At 28.7% G+C, this 20399-nt stretch overlaps 2 protein-coding genes across 4 annotated transcripts in view; one reads left to right on the plus strand and one right to left on the minus strand.

The window, feature by feature from the left end:
• LOC127277947 (peroxisome biogenesis factor 1) overlaps positions 1-20399 on the plus strand; it is a 363271-nt gene that overhangs the window by 41583 nt on the left and 301289 nt on the right. The gene's annotated exons all lie outside the window — the stretch shown is intronic.
• Positions 1104-16018, minus strand: LOC127277958 (transcription factor Sox-21-B-like). Its single transcript, XM_051299421.1, has 3 exons — positions 13232-16018; positions 12308-12880; positions 1104-3192 (listed from the first exon to the last, which is right to left on the minus strand). Exons 2-3 carry the CDS (start codon positions 12508-12510, stop codon positions 2409-2411), a joined length of 987 nt encoding a protein of 328 aa, XP_051155378.1. The 5' UTR covers positions 12511-12880; positions 13232-16018; the 3' UTR covers positions 1104-2408.

Genomic DNA, 20399 nt, shown 5'->3' on the forward strand with positions numbered 1-20399 from the left:
GTATCTACAGACATTTTTTTTTAATTATAAATGCAACTTAACAATTTGATAATACGTTTAGATAAATTAAAATTAGTTTCTAATGGTCAGCTTACAAATTATATTTGATATGTATGTAGTACAAAATGATTTTTATTGCAGAAAACGTTTTCGAAAATTTACAATTTTGGGAATGTTGTTTTTTTTTTAGTGAAACTTAAAATCATTTTTTAGCGATGATCAACGAGGAACTTTGACTTGAACATTATTCTATCAAGATTTTGAGTTTTTTTTTTAAATTAATTTAATTCTATAGGTAATTATATTTATAAATAAAATTAATTTTATAGTCGATATTAGGGTATAACAGTGACTAAATAACAAGAATAAATGAAATTATTTTAAAACTTTGTGAGTAAGTAGGAACCTCATTTTAATTCCATAGTTTTTTGCAACTAATCACAAATAAGAAATAGGTATAGTTTACTGAAAAAATTTTTATTTGGGCAAAATAATTTAGTTTTTCTTTAAGCAAAAAATCATTATTTTCTAATTTATAATTTGATTTTTTATTAATTTTAATTTTAAGTTATTTCTTTACTTGTTTGTTATATTATTTATATTTTATAATTTATTTAATTTCCATTCACATAATAGTAAAGTAATAATTTTTATTTGAATAAAATAATTGTTTTTTTTTGTCTAGTTAAAAAATTTGAGTCAAATGATAAGTAACTTGAATGTATAATATAATAATTACATATATTACACATATTTATTTTATTAGATATGTTAATTTAGATATTCAAGTGATTAATTAATTTGACTGAACTATCTTTTTCTAGTGTTTTATTTTCAAAAAAGAAATTTTTGTTTAAAAATTGTTTATATTGCTGTAACGCCAAATTATTTTGCTTCCAAAAACAAAATTTTCAGTCTAAAAATTAATTATTATAATTAGAAATATCACATTTAATAGAAAATATACATAACATAAACAATAAATTTTACATATGAAATAAATTTTAACAATTTTTAGATAAAAAATTCGAAACGAAAACCAAATAAATATATAATTATTATTACAGAAAAAAAAAATTTTTTTTTGATATATATGACTCAAATACAATAGAAATCATTTAAATTTGTTTCGATTTTTTTTTTGTTCATTAATAATTTCTTCTTCATTATACAATAATTGTATAAAGAGATTGTTGAATTTAAATGTAAATTTTAACAAGTTTCAAATATAGCTATATACAGATGTAGAAATAGTATATCTCACGTTGCATTAAAACGCCTGGATAACAAAATGGTACATAAATGTATAGACTGAATCCGTCGTATCTACGTTAGTATTCAGAATGTTTGGCTTATTTCGCATGACTGCTTACCAAAGAAGAGATTTGCTTCCGTTGGATGAGATTTTTTTTTCCATAGTAGGGATAGCATTTCGGCCGGTCGCATGCTGTAATATGTGACGAGAGGGTTGGGTCGATTTTCTCATCAAAATTGGACTCTTCTAACCTTCGCGTATCATGTCATTGTAGAGGGGGAGAGATCTCTTTGTAGGATTTGGTTGTGGTGAGATATCGATTCGATTTTCGCGGACATGCATCTCGCTCTGTGTAACAACTTATCAAAGCTATATACCCTTTTTGGGACATAAGCGCATTTTAGTTTTCACAAAATGCATTTCTTCCTTTCGCAATTCTAAAACTCTCATATATGTATATAGGATTCAAATGAATTTTTATTTTGCCATTTTATATACAAACATGATGAAATATTACATTTTCGTTTTGATTTATTTCAAAGGATTTTTTTTTTATATTAATTTTTTTCCTTTTGCAGATTTAGTGGCTTTTTCACCAGTATATGTCTTTGTGTTTTTTTTTAGGCTTTATTTTTTGTTTTCATGATTTTGTTCAGTATTATCGTATAATCGATTTAGTTTTGTGGTTGTTGATAATGTATTTTTTTTCTAATTTAGACTTGATTGGAATTTCTTTTTATTTCTTCTTTTTGGTATTTGGACAATTCGGACTAGAGATTGATTTGTTAATTCAAGAGAATCTCCTCCTATCGCTGATCATCGTGAATTTAGTTGATAAATAATTTTAGAAGTCTGTCAAAAATTAAAAGTCAATCTGATATAGTTGTTATAAATGAGAAATTCATTGAACACTGGCAACAGAAGAAGTCCTCGGAGTTCTGGAATTATTCAATAGTCTTGAAGCATCATCATCGTCTCGTCTGGACGACATTCCGTTAGTTATAGTTGTCGTCGTTGTGGAGAGATCAGTTGCAGTACAAGATGCTTGGGAAATGGGTGATAAAATTGGAGGCACCCTCCACCAATCAGGTGTTGTCCAATTAGTAATGAGGTTCCCCCGAAAATTGAGATCCGGAAGAACCGGAAGCGGTCTTCATATAACGTGACCCCTCGTTGATGTATTACCCGTGAGACTTTGAACAGAGAAAACACTACTCTCGGTTTTTGTTGTTGATGGTAGGGAACTGAGTACGGTGGATATATTTCGAAATTTCTCAAATCTCTCGGCAACTAGTGGCGATGATGATGAATAACGATCCTGGGATTTGTCCTCTTCTGGTTTATCTGATGATGATGTGAAATTATCCTCAATTTTTCTATAGCAACCATCCTCTCTGACACTGTCCCTATTGTCCAAACTAAAACGATCCTCGTCTGGCTTTACGGGACTTGGAAAAGATGGTTTATCCTCAAGTTTCTCGGGTATGAATGATGATGTTCTTTTTGGTTCTTTGGATGGACTTGGACATCCACAATTTGGTTGAAGACATGTAGGAGTTGTGAGACCTGGCCATGAAACAGATTGATGTCCGGAATAAAAAGTACCTCCTGATCCATAAATTGCTTGGAAGGCTAAATCTGCTGCGAGTTTACCACCGCTGAAATCTTCGCCCAATTTATGTTGAATTGGATAGAGAGGATAGGGAAAATGGGGGAAAAAACGGGGAATTTTGAGATCATCGTGAGCAATTAGAGAATGATTCATTGGTGATGCTAGAGGTGGTATCAAACCTCGTGAAATAGAACTGAGAGAATCGGTTGGTGACATTGTCAAAGGTGAAAGAGAAAAGCCAAATTTATTCTCTTTCTTTACGAGTGATTTTGGCTTTCGACGTGGACGGTATTTGTAATCTGGGTGCTCCTTCATGTGTAGTGCCCTGGAACAAAAAGCAGAGAGCTGTGTTAGGGTCAAGTCGATTTAGTGTTGTTGCTACTGTTGTTATTGTTGAAAAGTCCAACAACTGTTGGACCAAACTTTAGGGACTAGATTAATTGAATAGAGAAAGGGAAAGTCAAAGGCTTTAGTTGTTTGTCACTTGGAATGAAGTTTGAAAGTGTTTTACAAATACTCATGGAAGAAAGGGTGAAAAATGTTTATAATTAGAAAGATAATTTTTCAAAAGTGTTTAGATGATCAGGAAATAATTGATTATATATATATTTCTAAAATTTATCTATGAAAGATGTGTGAATTTCTATCATAGATAGATTGATGAATTGTTATTTTAGTAACAGAAATGTTCTAAGTTTATTACATTTCATTTACTTATTCTTTACTCTTGAGAGTTAATATAACTTCCTTTTTTTCGTTATCGGACTTACAACAAAAAGATAAGTGCTTCTTATTTACCATCCACTCATGTTTATATTTGCTGTATATTTTTAAAATGTTTTTTTTTTAAATATATATATAGTAAAGAATTAATTGTTTCCTCAGTTAGAAAAAGTATGATGCATATAAAACATTCTTATTGATCTTATTTTTCTGTTTAAAAATATATATCAACAATAATATTAATTTTGCAATTATTATTCTTGATATTAGTATGATAATTTTTAAAAATATCCTGTTTTAAAGATAATTTTATGCATTTACAAGTTTGTTGCTGAAATTAGTTTTGTTGCATGTTGATTAAAATACATTAAACACGACATTTATGATGGGCTTGACTTTTATTTTCTAAAGAAATTTCACTATCTTACGGAAAGGGACAGTCAAATCGCTTTGTTTCCTTTGTTTTGCTTTCATACGAATCCCTGAAATCCGTATGATAAGCGGACTTTAGATAAAAGACACCAGGTGATGTGATTCTGGGAACACTTTGTAATCTTTAAAAGACTGCGTGTAAACTTCTGTTTTAAAAAGATATGCTCAAAATAATAAAATGATAAAACATCTATATTCTCTCGGAAATAAATTCAATATTCTTTTGTTTCATAGACAATAGTATCAAATAAAATTTTGAACTATATATTTTTTAAATTGAATCATTATGTTAATTACTTTTTCTAATGTTACATTTTTTATTAATAGAATACTTTTATAATGGTACGTAATTATTCGTCCATAATGGACAATTTTTATTCATACCAAAAACACTTTCCTTAATAATTTGGGAAAATAAAAATGTGGTCATGGGAGTTTTAAGAATGAGTTAAATAAAAAAATAAAATTAAAATTCTTTTAAAGAAGAATGGTATGTATGGCATTATAGAAATTATATAATAGAAAGATAGAACTAAATTTTTTGGTGTGGCAAATAAAAGTAGGCTTTTAAAATCAAGTTATGGAATTAATGCGTTAAAATCAGTACAATGGAACTTACTATCGTCGCGTAGAGGTTTTTAAAAAGATATGAGTTACCATGGGTATTTGTAGTAAATATCTTGTACATACAAGGAGGTCGGAGGGGGCGCAAAGTATGATATCTCCGTCACATAATGCTCCATTATGTACCCAGCACCGCACAAACGTAGCCCTTATTTATGCTTCGCTTCGCGGAGATAAAAGAAAAAGAAACATTCTTAGAGCTTTCGCGTATTCCGTATTGCCAAGAACGCTCATGAAAAAAAAAAAAAAAAAAAAAAAAAAAAATTGAGACTCGCCCATTTTGTCACGTATGAAACAGGATTCTCGCGCATGGAATACTTTTTTATCGACACTCCGCAGAATAAAAGTCCAACTTGAATTCAACTCCTCTTTTTACAAAGATCTTTCTTTACAAAAAAAAAAAATTCGTCATTTCATTATATGTATGATAAAAAGAATTTTCATAATTGTCACTTAAAAATAGAAATGTAGAAAAATCTAGCGAGTATAATTAATAACACTCGGATTAATTTGATGGTGTTTTTGAATTATTAAAAAAAAATTAATATTTTAATTTTAAATTAACGTTATCAAGAAAAAAACATTATAATTCAATTTTAGTACATAATCATTAAAGCGAATTATTTTTATAAAATTACCAATAAAATGTTTTGTTGCGTCAAAATGTAAAGCACACTTTTGGTATATATATATATATATATATATATATACAATAATACATTGTGTGTTTCTCATTTTGAGAACAATATTTTGTAAAATTTGAGAATTTAATTATGAAATTAGAGAACAGTGTAACGAAGATTGTAAAGTAGAGAAATGATTGTATTTTGTATATGAATAAACAAATCAATCCCAAGAATAGGAATATAATGAAACGTTTGTTTGTACGAGTTTGACGGGCGTTTGTTTCGAGACTAGAGAGTCTTTTGGCAATAATGAAATTGTGTACGGCCGGTAAATTTCGTTAGGAGACGAGTGCACGAAACAGAAGCCATGAAAAGCTACGATGGTGTGGGAATAATGTAGGAGAGAAATGGAATAATAATTCCGGGACAATGTGTCCCGGTAGATAGCACAAAGCGTAAATCAGCATAAACATTGGTAAAGCTCCGACAATAATTCAGCATAAATGCATAAACATCGAGCGTAATCTTTACAATTCACATTCGCGATAAACAGCGCTATTTCGTTGCCGCACCATAAGCTTCTATAAGTCGAAGGTGTAAATAAAATCAAATCACTAACAACTCCTAATGACTTTTGTAAAAATTTTTTTTTTAATTAAAAAAAATTTTGTTTTTTTAATTTATCGCTATATTTACTGTACCTATTTTTTTGAAATTTTTATTTTCCTTTTTTGTTTTTATCTCATTCTATTATATTTTATTTTTTACAATTTAGAATTTATTTTTTGAAAGTTTTGATTTGTTTAAATTATTTGAAACTTTGATGTTCGGAAAAACGACTTGAATTCGCCTTCATTTTTTCTCCAATCTTGAGTTATTATTATTATTATTATTATTATTAATTAAAAAATTATTGTAAGACAAAATACGAGAAAGCAAAATTTTGATATCAGATAGACTAAACTTTAAAAACAAAAATTATATGAAGTTTAGTACTTTCTAAATTTGAATTAGTAGTTTTCTATTAATGAAAGAGTGCGTATTCGTTTACCAATTGAATTAGTAACAGTTTTGACTAATTTTTAGAAAAAAAAAAAACTACTAAGGAACCATATTTTAATTACGTAAAGCTTCATAGGGATGGGGGGGGGGTCAAGCTATTTGTTACACACAGCAAAAAAATAGCGCTAATTTATACAAAAATCTGTTACATGGGGGAAGGTGGTTCAAAATTCAAAGAAAAAGCGTTACGTAATTAAAGTATGGCCCCTAATTGCTAGTAGAAAACTAATAATACATGGAGTAAATCGGCTTACTAATTTAAAATAGTAAAAAATACGACTTACTCCATGAATTAGTGGTTTCATACTCGCAATTAGTATTTTTTTTACTAAAAATTAGTGAAAACTGTTACTAATTCAATTGGTAAACGAATACATAAATTAGTAGTAAACTACTGATTTAGATTTAGAGAGTAACAAATTTTAATAATATAATTTTCAGGGTTGCCACAAAAGTTAGGGAAGTCAGGGAAATGTCAGGGAATTTACTAAAAAGTGCTGGAAAAATGTTGTAAACCTAGATTTTCATTAAAATATTCATTTGTTATGAATTTATAAAACAAAATAACAATTTTACTGAATTACCTAACTCGGAGTGATCGATATCTACATACTATATATAATTTTACTGAATTATTTGTAGAATTTTTATTTGACCCAAGTTTTATTTGATCGAAATTTCATTTGACATAATTTTTGATAGAATTTACATTTGATAGAAAAAAACAAAAATATCAGGGAAAATTATTTTGAAATTTTTGTGACAACCCTGATTTTATGTATTAAATTTCATATAATAAGTTTTTTTAAAATTAGTATTTCTGATATCAAAATTTTGCTTTGTCACATTTTATCCTACAATTTTAAAATACTTTTATAAAATTTAATTTTCGCAAAATTCAAAGTCTCTATAAGTATTTGATAAAAGCTCCCATTATCCTCGCTCTCCCATTACCCCGCACCTACCTCTATCAATTTTTTTTTTTTTTGGAGGTCCCAACAAAATTTTTATCGTTTCATCTATAAAATTTTTATACACTAAAAAAAAACAGCTTGCACTGAAAAAAAATTCTAGTTAGAATAACCAGAATTCTAGTTAGAATAACCAGAATGGTATACCCTGGTTAGGGTATATTTAACATTTTGATTCTGGTTAGGTTAACCAGAATTCTGGTTATTTTAACGAGAATTCTAGTTAATTTAACTAGAATTCTGGTTAACATAACTAGAAAGTAATGTTAAATATAGCCTAACCAGAATTTTTTTTTCAGTGTGGTTTTGACAACAAAACGTTTGGTTGGTATTTAGACAACCAACATTTTTTTGTTACCTCAATCAAACTTTGGTTGACATAACAAACAAAATTATAGAAAAAAGGGTTTTATGTTGTTTAAAGTAAAGTTTGGTTGGGACAACAAATATTGTGTTGATGCAACAGAAAAATTTTAAGTTGCTTAAATATAACAACCAAATGTTTTGTTTGTCAAAATCAAACCACTTTCCAATGTAAAAATTGTGATATTTTAAAAAAATTTTTGTTGACGTAACAAAATATAATGATTGATTTAATGAAAATTTATTGTAAGAGACAATTAAAAAATTTTGTTGTTAAAACAAACGTATTTTTTCTCACAATAAATATTTGTTTGCAATATAATATTTTTTTTTTTAAAAAACGCGATTTTCTCTTTAAATTTTGTTTTGTACTCGCGCGACTAATCGGTAAAATGGAGCTTTATGATGCGTCGTCGAACTGTTTCCGGATGATCTTGGACGTTGCTCCAGGATAATGTTGCAGTTCGGTGCCGGTATATAGGACGTGAAAATGATGTGGGGTGTGAGTCTAGAGGGAGGCTGAGGGTGTGTGTGTGTGTGAGAGAGAGACTCGTCGGACGGGCAGAGAAGAGGAGGCCACGGAGGCAGAGAGGCGCAAATCCTTTTAAATCCACACAATTGCGACAATGGGGCTTTATTTGTTATCTCGAGGGCCACATTGTGAGTCGCCGTGAACGAACGGACAGATTACGTCGGGCTAGTGACAGCGTGGCGTCAACGGAACGACGTCGTCGGCACCGTGGCCAGTTTCAGCGGAACGACTTTATCATCCTGCTTTTTATTTTACGACCCCATCCCCCCCCTGTCTTCTATCGTCGTAAAAATGGATTTGGAAATACCGTCATCGAATTCTTTCTTTACACCTTGTCTTCATCTTCTTCTTCTTCTTCTACTTTTACTTCTATCATTCCCTATATATTTCACCCTCGCTTCTTTCCTACCCTTTCACTTTTTTTTTCTTTTTATTTTGTTACGCGCTCCCACCGAGATAGTACCAATGCACGCCTTTTCAATTTCCGGCCAACGTCGCCTCTTCCGGGGATATCGCAGTTATACTCGCATGCTTCAAAAACAGAGTATTTATTTGTTTATACGCACAGTCTTGACCCTCAATGTTTAAAAACTCCCGCGTTTACTTTATGTAGAAACTTTCAAGTTTTTTAAATCTATTACTATTTTAATTATTAAAATTTATTACCTAACTTATTTTTTATTAAGTAACGATACTTATTTTTTATGTTGTTTTTTTATTCTAATTTTTCTAACAAAATTAAGATTTATATATAATATATTTTATTATTATTTATATATAGGTACACGCAAAAAAAATCTTTTTTTTGCACACGGAAAAAAAACTTTAACTGGAATAGCGATATTATTCTCTACTAGAATAGCAAAAACTTTCTCGGTTTTAGTGAAACATATCGCTGCACCAGGTGAACAATTTTTTCCGTGGATTTATTTGAGACAAATAAAATTTCTTTTAATCAAATACCAAAATATTTGTCTCAGAGCCTAATAACTTTTTATTTGTTTTAAACTGGTTCCCTTTTAAGGGATAATTTTTCGAAATTTACAACCTGAGAAAAGATATATTTAATTCAGAGACAAAAAAAATTTATTTGCGCTAAATAAAATTTTAGTTGTGTTAAATAATTTTGTTTATTTAAAACAAATAAAAAGTTATTAGGCTCTGTGAAAAATATTTTTTTTATTTGATATTTAAATAATTTTTATTTTTCCTAAATAAATACAAATTAAAGATTTCTCCTATTATGGTGTATATACATTTTTTTGTTATTTACAACAATGAAAAAACAAAAAAAAAAATTTACAAAGGATTTTCTTTAATATGAATCTGGAAAATTGAAATAAATTGTTATAAAACAATTATATTTCAATAATTTAAGGTTAGATTTATGTTTATAAAATAAGATAAAAAATATTATAAAGTAGAAAATAATCTTTGTCATGTTTTTTACTTTATAATATTTTTTTTTTACCTTATTTTATAAACATAAACCTGACTTTAAAATAAAATTGTGATGCGCTCTAAAAAAAGTACCTTAGAAGTAAACGAATTTTAGGTTATGTTTACGACAGTTTTAACTTGATTAAAAGTTTCTGTTTATTTATGTAAAATCCAAATTAGTTTTTATTGAATATTTTTGATGTAATAAAGACGTAAACATCAATGATTTGTATTGAGAATTGATTCTCTTTGTGTAGTTTCACTTCAAAATTTTGAAATAATCTATAATTCTATAATAAAAGCACAATTTTCCCTTGAAATGGAACAGTTAATAATGTTCGAAACTAGTTGAGAGTATAATAATTATATAAAAACCAAATAACCGTTCTAGGCCTTTTCATTTTATAATTATATTAATATAAAAAACGGTTATAACAAAATACAAATTAAATTTACTTAAAACAAATAAATATATTTATTTGTCTTTAAGAAAACCATATCTTTGAATATATTATTATTCCATTTAAGATAGGTATAAAATAATTTTAGATTAAGGTTTGACTGTTGCAAGATTTTTGCGCGAAATGATTGGAGAATAATTTTCAAATGAGGCGATATTTGGGGTATAGAAAAATATTAAAAATATCGATCAATCGGATTATTATCTTGGAATTATTTGCGATAACTCGCCGCTTCTGAGCTCAGTGAACTAAATAAACTCATAACAGTGATTAAATATTCAGGGTCGGCAATAAAGCCCCCCCCCCTCTCCTTCGTTCTCCACAAGTGCTACCCTGTTCTTCTGATATCCTACCCCAGCTTAGAGAAGCACGCCCTTAGCTTAGTAACAATGTACAATATTATGAACTACGTTTCTCCCCCTTTCGTTATGCAGGCCTACGTAATAATTTCATTCAAGTGTTCGTATCTAAAGAGCAATTAACCATGGCGAAAATTCGGTGTTATGGAGATAAAACTGTTTTATATGCGCGCGAATATTATAAATTCATTATGTAGTCAATAATTTCGCAAATTCAATTAATCTGACATACACTGTATTATATGGATATTAAATTTTAAGCTATATTTTTTATTTGTTTTAATTCGACAGCAATTTTCTATTTCTATATAAATACTGCAAAAACTATCTGTCTTAAAAGTGCAAAAAAGCGTCTTGTTTTAAGACGTTTTCCAATCTAAGATATACCAAATGTGTCTGAAAACAAGAAGTTTTTTGCACTATTAAGATGGTCAGTTTTTATGGTGAATGCCCTTTTAATAAAGTTTAAAAATTTTTGAGTATTACAAACATTTTTTTTATTCAAAAGTTTTAGTTTAAATTAAGATTAGTCTTATTTTTAAGACTGACTTAACTTAAGATTTATCATGATACAAAATTTACTTTGCGTTTTTAGGTTTAAAATAATATATGATTAATCCTTAATAAATTCGAATCAACCAGAAGTGGGCCATAGTTCTGTAATCATGAATTAAATTAGGTATTTAAATTAAAAATTTTTTTTTTTTGAAGAACTAATTATTGACAAGGCTTTAAAAATCTAATATTTTATATATTACCGGAAACAAGAAAACTAGATAATAAAGAATTATAAATCTAGAGCTTATCTATATACCTCAAGTATTTTATTTGTATTATTTATATATTATATTTGTATGTCAAATAAAAACTTTTGGTATACAAAGTTTTTTTGTTCTATATAATTTGGATAGTTATGAAAATGTTTTTTAAAGTAAATACAATATAAAAATGACAATAAGGAAATTTTTTTTTTTGTTGGTTGATAATAAATTGTTTGATATGTTAAATGTCGCAGACAGGGGAGTACACTTATAGAGAAATATATTTTATTTGAATCATATATATATAATTTACTTGAATTGAGTATAGGTAAAAATGCATTAGTCTCAGTGCTAATAATATGAATAAATAACTATATCTATTCGTTTCAAACTTTTTTTAAACTTTGTATTTGAAACAAATAAATATTTATTTAGTTATGAGACAAATATATTTTTTCTCTGTAAAAGATTTTCAATACAAATTTTCTCTTTATTTCTAGATTTTTTTAAACTTATACACACAGAGAAATATTTTATTGGCGTTCATTTGAGACAAACTCTCTAAATATAATATGAATCAGTGAAAAAGTCACTGGTCTCAAATTAGTCACTAAATTGTAGCTATTTGAATCAGTGGTTTTCGCACTGACAGTTAGTGATATTTAACTGGAGAATCAATTACTTTCACTGAAAATCAGTAAAATGTTACCGATTCAAATAACTATAATTTAGCGACTGATTTAAGACCAGTGACTTTTTCACTGATTCAAATTTAGAGAGAATAAAATTTATTTTGGTTAGTTAATTCCTATGAAAGATTTATTTATGTGAACTAAATAAATATTTATTTAAACTAAATAATTTTTATTTTAGTCAATTGAATGTTATTTGAACTAAATGACTTTTATTTATATTTAAAATTTCGTTTTTCCGTGAATGTTATTAATAAACATTTAATAAGTAAATAATAATTTTTAATGTTTTGAATTATTCGGGAAGAGATTAGAAATGTATTAAAAAAATCGTTAAAATTTGAATTAAAATTAAATTAAATTTTCATAGGATGAAAAATCATTTTCAACTTACCGTAACCTTTTAGCCTCATCGATAAAGGGTCGTTTCTCACTTTCACTGAGGAGCTTCCATTCAGCACCTAACCTCTTGGAAATTTCGGAATTATGCATTTTTGGATTCTCCTGTGCCATTTTTCGACGTTGTCCTCGAGACCAAACCATAAAGGCATTCATTGGCCTTTTAATATGTTCGTTGTGAAGAGATTTTGCTGACATGTCGTTATTAAAAATTTTTCTCAATTTGCAGTAATTTGCAGCACCCTTCTTATTAATGTTTTTCTTCACTTTAATCACTATTATTTAGAATCAAATATTTCATTATGATTGTTTTTTAAATGATTTCTCATTCGGCACAAACAGTTTCTTCGCCAAAAAAAAAAATCCACCAAATTTATTAAATCTGTTTTTGACTTCACTGAAATGTCTATAACACTATTTTCAAATGATGTTGAATATATAGTCACTTGTTCGATTTGTTCATTTACCGTATATTGTACCCTTTATTCCGCGAAAAAACCATCTATCAACGCTGGTCCAACTTTTTTGATTCCATGGTATTTGCAATTCAATGTCATGACGTTAGAACCTGAATGAAAAAATTAACAATGCATTAAATTACATTCTTTATATATAATTTAATAAAATTTTCATTTTTACTCTTATTCTTAAAGTTTTTTTTTTTTTTTACATAGTTCCAAATGTTTCGTACCATTCATTAGTTACGAATATTTCATATTGAAACTAATGCAAAATTATTGTTATAATTGATAAATATTTTTTTTTGAAAATAGTAAACAAAATTATATAAAATATCTATAGGTGAATTCAATAATAATATCTTTGCACAGACATTGAGATCAATTTTCAGAATTCCCTATTGGATAACTTTCCCTTTCGGAATAGAATATGGATAGCAAGACTGATAAAATTTACATACGAGGATTATCTTCGAATTTGGTAAATCTTGATTTCCAGCGAAAAGGTGTCTTTGACTTCTTTAGTTGTAAGAAAGTGAAATCCCAAGGAAAACTTTTACTTGTATAAAGACAGCACGAACAATTGAATTTTTCTTTTTTGAGAGAGAGAGAGAGAAAGAAATTTGTTTGTTAACGAAAATTATTTTTAGATACGAGTGAAATCGCGTAGGATGTCACAGGGACGTTGTCAGGGTGAAGTGAAGAGATTCTGCGGAAACATTTACGGGGGTTCTAAACGGGATCCCGAGGGAGAGATGAGGGAAGCTCGAGTGAGCCAACCAGACAAGCTCTTCTACTCCCACTACATACCATCACTAATGCACACCCACGATTGGCTCTTTTCTTGACATGGCGGACGCCGATGTGACGTATTCAACAGGTGGAAAGTTATTCTCTCGCACCACCTCAAAGTTCTTCCCAATACCAACTAGGAAAAGCTCACGGATGTTCTATCAAGCGAGAGGATTATCGCCCTTTCAACATCCTGACCTTAAATGCACACATGCCACAAACGTGGCTAACTGTTCGATTATTCACTCCTTTCATGCAATTGTTTCGTCATTAGACGCACGTTATAATTGATTCATTTCCAGAATAGCAATATAGTTGTTTTAAAAAATTGGTTTTTTTTATCAGTGCACTGAGAGAAACGATTGGTTGCAATTACCTTTTCGTTAGTAAGAGCATTTTTGCTAATTTATATTAGTTACTGTTACCATTTAATTGGTCAGCCTAACCACTTCGTTAGTAAGGTAACTAATTAAATAATTATTCCAACACGGAGAAAAATGAAAAACGAATAAAGTAAATTTTACTACTTTAAAAGTAAAACTGGAATTGTTCGCAGTTTCTGCGCATTTCTGGAAATTTTTACTCCATAAATAGTAAAGTTTACTCCGAAAATAGTAAAATTTACTTCTAAAATAGTAAAATGTACTCCTAAAATAGTAAAAATTATTCCGGAAATAGTAAATTTTACTATTTCTGGAATAAAAATTGCCAGAAATGCGCAAAAACTCCGGACAGTTCCGGTTTTACTTTTAAATTATAGTAAAAGTTACTTTTATTCGTTTTGCCGCATTTTTCTCCATGAACAAATTAATTAGTTAAACCAACTAATGAAATAGTTATGCTAACCAATAAAAATAGTAACCACAACTAATAAATTAGCAACAGTATAGTTTACTAACTAAAAATGGTCAAAAAAGGTAACCCCTACCATAATCTTTTCTCTTAGTGTGGTGTTAGGAAAAGTCGAATATTTGGATCTTTATTAGCTCAATAAATTCCACTCCAAATTGGATTGAAAATGTACTCCAGTGGTGTTATAAACTGTAAAAAATGGGGGTTAGATTATAACTCCCAACGGGACTCTACATAAAAGTCCCACATTTTTGAAGTTAAAGCAAAGGGAGTTGTTACTATATGGGAGTTAATTTTATGCCTAGGGAGTTAATGCTAAGAGAGTTAATCTAATGTTAACTCACTTTTGGAGTTGATTTTCGACTCCAAAAATTCTAGTTTATAATGTTCTTGACTTTTTCAAGTTGATGCTACAGTAAAAAAATTGAGGAATTAATGAAATTAACTACCTTTACTTCAACTCCAAAAGGGTGAGACTTTTATAAAGTCCCGTTGGGAGTTAAAATGTAACTCCCTTTTTTTACAGTATAAGGTAGTTAATCTAATGTTAACTAACTTTTGGAGTTGTTTAACTCAAAAAATTTTACACAGCATTTAATTATGCTTCAAAAAATGGAATTAAAATGTAACTCCTTACGAAATTTTATATAAAATTCCCATTCTTTTGGAGTTTAAGCAAATGTAGTACGCTGTAAAATATTTGGGCACTTAATGTCAGCTCGAGTTGGTTAGTAAAATTTTTGGGAGTTAAAAAACAACTTTAAAAATGAGTTAATCATATATATTAGATTAAAATTAATTCTTTAATCATCAACTCACTTTTGCTTCAACTCCAAAAGGGTAGGAGTTTTAAAATATATTGTTAGGAGTTAAATTTTAACTCCATTTTTTTACGTTTATTGGTGACAATTACTTACTATATAAAATTTTTTTGGAGAGTTAATGGCAGCCGGAGTTGATAGTAAAATTTTTGGGGTTACAAATCTACTCCAGAAGTGAGTGAATATTAGATTAAATTCCTTAGCATTAACTCCAAAAAGGTGTGAATTTTAAAGAATTCTATATTGAGAGTTGAAATCTATCCCTCCCGTTTTTTTTACAGTGCATAGTTTAAAATTCCTTTTGTATTTAACAACATTAATTAAACTCTAAATTTTAAATATATAAGAAATGACATTGCTTTAAACAAAAGTGTAATTTCACAGTAATTTTTGGAGTGAAATTCGCTATCAATTTAAAATGAAATTTCATATATATATAAAATTGAATTGAAATTGCATTTTATCTTATTGAATTTTACACTAGTTGAAGGAAAATTAACTTTCTGCTTGAACAACTTATCTGTGAAATCTTTTCGAAGTAAAATCGATGCTAATAAAAATCATCTTTTTTTTTAATTTCGCCCTATAATGGAATAGAATTTTTACCTTAAAGCGTAGTAAAAATATATAACTATATGTATAACATTGTCAACAATATACTATCAGATATCAATTCTTTTGATAAATGAACACAAGATTTTAATAGAGAATTAATTTTTCTCGATTGTCAATATTCATCTTCTTCATAATAAGAAGTTGGAGATATATATATATATATATATATATATATATCTTGTTGTGTAAATGTTATCGATGGATAGAATGAAAATGATGGAGAAAAAGGGCTGGGTTGTGGACGTTGAAGCTGGAGACGCTCTGATAAGAGATGAGAGTGGAGGAAATCGTCAAGAAGAGAGGGGATTCAGAGAGACACTCTCAAGAAGTTGAGGGGTTGTAAAAAGAGTAAAATGAGAAAGAGAAAGAGTGAAAAGAAGGCGGAGCACCGCGTCAAGTAACTTTTATTCTACTCTCAAACTAAAGGCACTATAAAATCTACTCAATAAAAATTTTAACATTTTCAAAGAAGGAATGTATATATCTTCTATATATAAATATACATATACATATATATTGTATTCTTCATTTCTTTTTTAGTACATATTCGAGTTCTTCATTTTTATACAGAATTGTAAATTTTTTTGTTAAAATTTTTTTTTTGGAAATTTTCTATCTTTTTCATTTCTGATCCTTTTCTTTTATTTGTGTGACAGTTTTCTTATTTCATTTTTTCCATTTTGGAAATTATTTTAAAAAATTGGTGGAAATTGCATTAAGGACGTTTTCCGGCTACTAAATATTTTTGGAATAATTAATTTTTTATGTCATCTTTAAATTTTTAGAAATCATTCCTTTATGTGTATTAATTTGACTGTCCCGTGTCGAAATTTGGATCCACTTTAGCTTCTTTTAGAACCTGAATAGTATACCTTAAATTTTGCCACAGGTTGGTAGAAATTTCAGAATTTCATGCAATTATAAAAATTATATTGTATTTATTTTACAATAAATTTCACGTTTCTAACATATTGTATGGGGTTCTAAAATTTTTACTATTTTTAAAGTAGACATATATACATAATGCAGTATTTTCTATATTAAAAATTGCAATTACTAAATAATTTTTTTTTTTTGAACAAAGAAAATGATTGATTTAGGTGTTGCATCAGAGATATACAATGAATATAAAAATAATGTGAAAAAATTGGTTGGATGTTGGTTGGCAACCCTTCGACTTGATGATGAGGCAAGGTAAAGTGACTTTTCTATATATAATCGTGGTTCTCTCTCTTTCTCTCTCGAATCGAATGATAGGAAAGGCGTGGATGGGGTGCCACGCGACCGCTGATTATACCATTCATCGCCCAACAGTATTTGAAAGAGGGTGCGAGACATAAACGCCGTCGCATCCACTATCCCTGAATGCTTGCTCATCAATGAGACAATTCGACTTTTCGACGGAACGAGCGATCCTTCATTTCAGGATGTATACTTTCTTTAACTTTCACTTTTCTTTATATAGATAAATGCAGATTTTCCTCAACAGGAAATCTCATTTCTTTCCAAGTTTGACAGAATTGTTATATATATATATATATACGTGACGCGATCTGAAGAAAAGGACCTTAGAAGCAAAAAATTATAGGTTACGTTTTAAAATTTTAAAGTGAAAATACACAAAGATGTTTAACTGGTAATACAAACTAATGATATTTATGTCTTCTTTATACATCCAAAATATTCAATAAAAACTGATTTATATATTTTTTTATATATTTACTTTTTAAAATTAAAATTATTAAATTTTAATTAATAAATTAATTAAATTAATAATAAATAAATAATTAAATAAATTAAAATCGACATTAAGAAATTATTTTTAAAAATAATTTCAATGAAATTGCCTAACAACCAATAAATTATTAAAAAGTCTTGAAACGAACAATAACCTTTAAATTCAAGTCATTTTTGGCGGAAACTCCACCTTCACTTGCGGCTATATTGAAAGTCTTGAAATTTACATAACCTTAAAATTTATGTCATTTTTGGCGGGAAATACAGAGAGATGAGGAAAGGGGGAAGGACTTACTGCTTCATTAGGGTCTTAAAACAAACATAACCTCAAAATTTAGGTCATTTTTGACGGAGGAGGGGAAATGAGAGGAGGGAGGGGGACTTGCGGCTATATTCAGAGCCTTGAAACGAACATAACCTCAAAATTTAGGTCATTTCTGGCGGGGGAGGGGAGGGGACTTGCGGCTATATTCAGAGTCTTGAAACGAACATAACCTCAAAATTTAGGTCATTTTTGACGGAGGAGGGGAAATGAGAGGAAGGAGAGGGACTTGGGGCTATATTCAAAGCCTTGAAACGAATATAACCTCAAAATTTAGAAGGGGGGACTCCCCCTTCCTAGGTCAAGAATTCTTGAAACAGCGGCGGCGATATCTTTTTGTAATATAGGAAGATATACCCATATAGAATTAATCTTCGTTCTAGAGGATTTTTTTCATTTCAATGCAATTTTTTTCTTTTATAGAGGAGCTAGGAAATAGTTGTATCGTGTCATTTTTACCGAAATTTGAACTTTTTAATAAATTTTAATTATCCGATTTAATCTTATCCTGATAACAAATAATTTTAACTGATTATGGAAGGCCAAAGAAACATTTCTTTACAAAGCTCGATTTTTTACTGCTTGTCTATTATTGTTATTTTTATAAATCTTCTTGCAATTCTTGCAATAAAAATATATATTTATTATCTCAACCCTAACCTTCGATTTCAAAAATTTGATTAGGTAATCCGAATATTTAAAATACTTTGTAAAAATGAAGTGCTTACTTTTCATAAATTTAAAATTTTATGTGTTTTATTGTCTTAATTATCTAAATGAGTAAATGCCTTGCACCCTCGTAAATCATTAATTTCTTCAAAATTTTAAGCCGAAATCATTTTTTATTTCCGAGAAAGTTTCAAACCACAAAAAAACGTTCTTTGCCCACATTTAAAATTATTATCCTTACCCTTTAAAATGCATTTTTAAACTTTAAAAAATCTTTACTTGACTCTGAGTTATTGTCATTTGAATGTGTTATACAGGGTGTATTAAAAAAACCGGAGCGGTTACACTGTAAAAAATTTAGGGAGTTAACAGCACTTGGAGTTGGGAGTTCTATTTTTCGAGTTAAAAATCAACTCGAAAAAGGAGTTAACCAAGAATGGAAGGGAGTTTAGATTAGGGAGTTCAGTATTAACTCCCTTTTGAGTTATTTTATAATGGTGGATCATATTCTCCAACTCGTGTAAGGAGTTAAAGTTAAACTCCCTAATCTGAACTCCCTTTGCTTTAACTCCCCAATGGGTGGGACTTTTATAGCATCCCCTGGGGAGTTAAAATTCAACTCCTTTCTTTTACAGTGTAGATATCTCGTAAGGATTTTATTTTAGAGAAAAACGGCAAAGGAAAAGGTGGTCCAATTAGGCCCTTGGGCCTAATCGCGAGTTCCATGTTTTAATAGATTTTTTTGATACACCCTGTATATGTAATTCGTTTCTGAATCATTAATTTAATTTTATGATCAAAAACCTAAGTCGACTTATAGGTCGTTCTTCGAGCGAACGGCTTAAATGTTCTAAATAATAAAAAAATTAGCAATATAATCACATTTGGATTTAGCTAAAGTATAGTTAAACATATTAGCTAAGGTATAGCTAATTATTTTTCTTTCGTGTGGTCAAAATCCAAAAATATCTCTATATTATAAAGTATATAAATAATTGTAAAATATTTCCAAGTTCAATTTTCCTTAGAATGCTTGGTTCACAAACAAAAGCTAATCTCATTTTTGTTGCAACTCAAAATGAGTTAATGTTAAACGACATAGACAGTGGTGCCACCAACCTGACTCATTTTGAGACCGCAGGTTTTTTGCAATTGCAACAATTAGTTACTGTAACCATTTAGTTAATCACCCTAAGCATTTCGTTAATAAGGTAACTATAATTAAATAGATATTACAACAAACTGAATAGTTAAATCAACTAATAAAATAGTTATGCCAACCAATAAAAATAGTTTACTAACTAAAAATGGACACCTCAAAAATGGTAACCCCAACCAATCTTTTCTCAGTGTGGTTATAATAATAGGATATACATATACATATATATATTTTTTTTGTTGCATTAAATTGATAACATTTTATATTATATAAATTATATTCAGAATTGTATAGTAAAGCTTCTATTTGCCATAAAGTTTCATAAAAATGTGACACACATTCTATTTCATCAGTTAAAACTTTGATTCATTATATAGGGGAGGGTTGATATCGTGATGTTGATAATTTCATAATTTACGAACAATAATGGGCTTAGCAAAAGAGGCAGGTCAAATAACGAGGATATAATGCGATACAGCAGTGTGATATCACTGTGTGAACATTACCCGAAGCAACAATCGTTTTGACGCTCACAAAAGAAAAGCTTCGCTGATTATACACTTTTGTTGAAAAGCTTGTTTTCTAACACAATATAAAGTTTTCCTATATATACACAATTTTATTATAATTTCACTGTAATAAACATTCTCAGTTTTTTTATC

The sequence above is a fragment of the Leptopilina boulardi genome, unplaced genomic scaffold, assembly GCF_019393585.1.
Source record: "Leptopilina boulardi isolate dan_hultmark-lab unplaced genomic scaffold, ZJU_Lbou_2.1 LbouV2_193, whole genome shotgun sequence".
NCBI classification, from domain to species: Eukaryota; Metazoa; Arthropoda; class Insecta; order Hymenoptera; family Figitidae; genus Leptopilina; species Leptopilina boulardi.

Bases quoted from the DNA above. Each gene is read 5' to 3' on its own strand.
- LOC127277958 (XM_051299421.1), bottom strand. From the start codon at position 12,510: ATGTCAGCAAAATCTCTTCACAACGAACATATTAAAAGGCCAATGAAT. The intron at 3,193-12,307 runs GTAAGTTGAAAA...TTTTTGTTCCAG, and splicing joins GATGAGGCTAAAAGGTTACG to GGCACTACACATGAAGGAGC.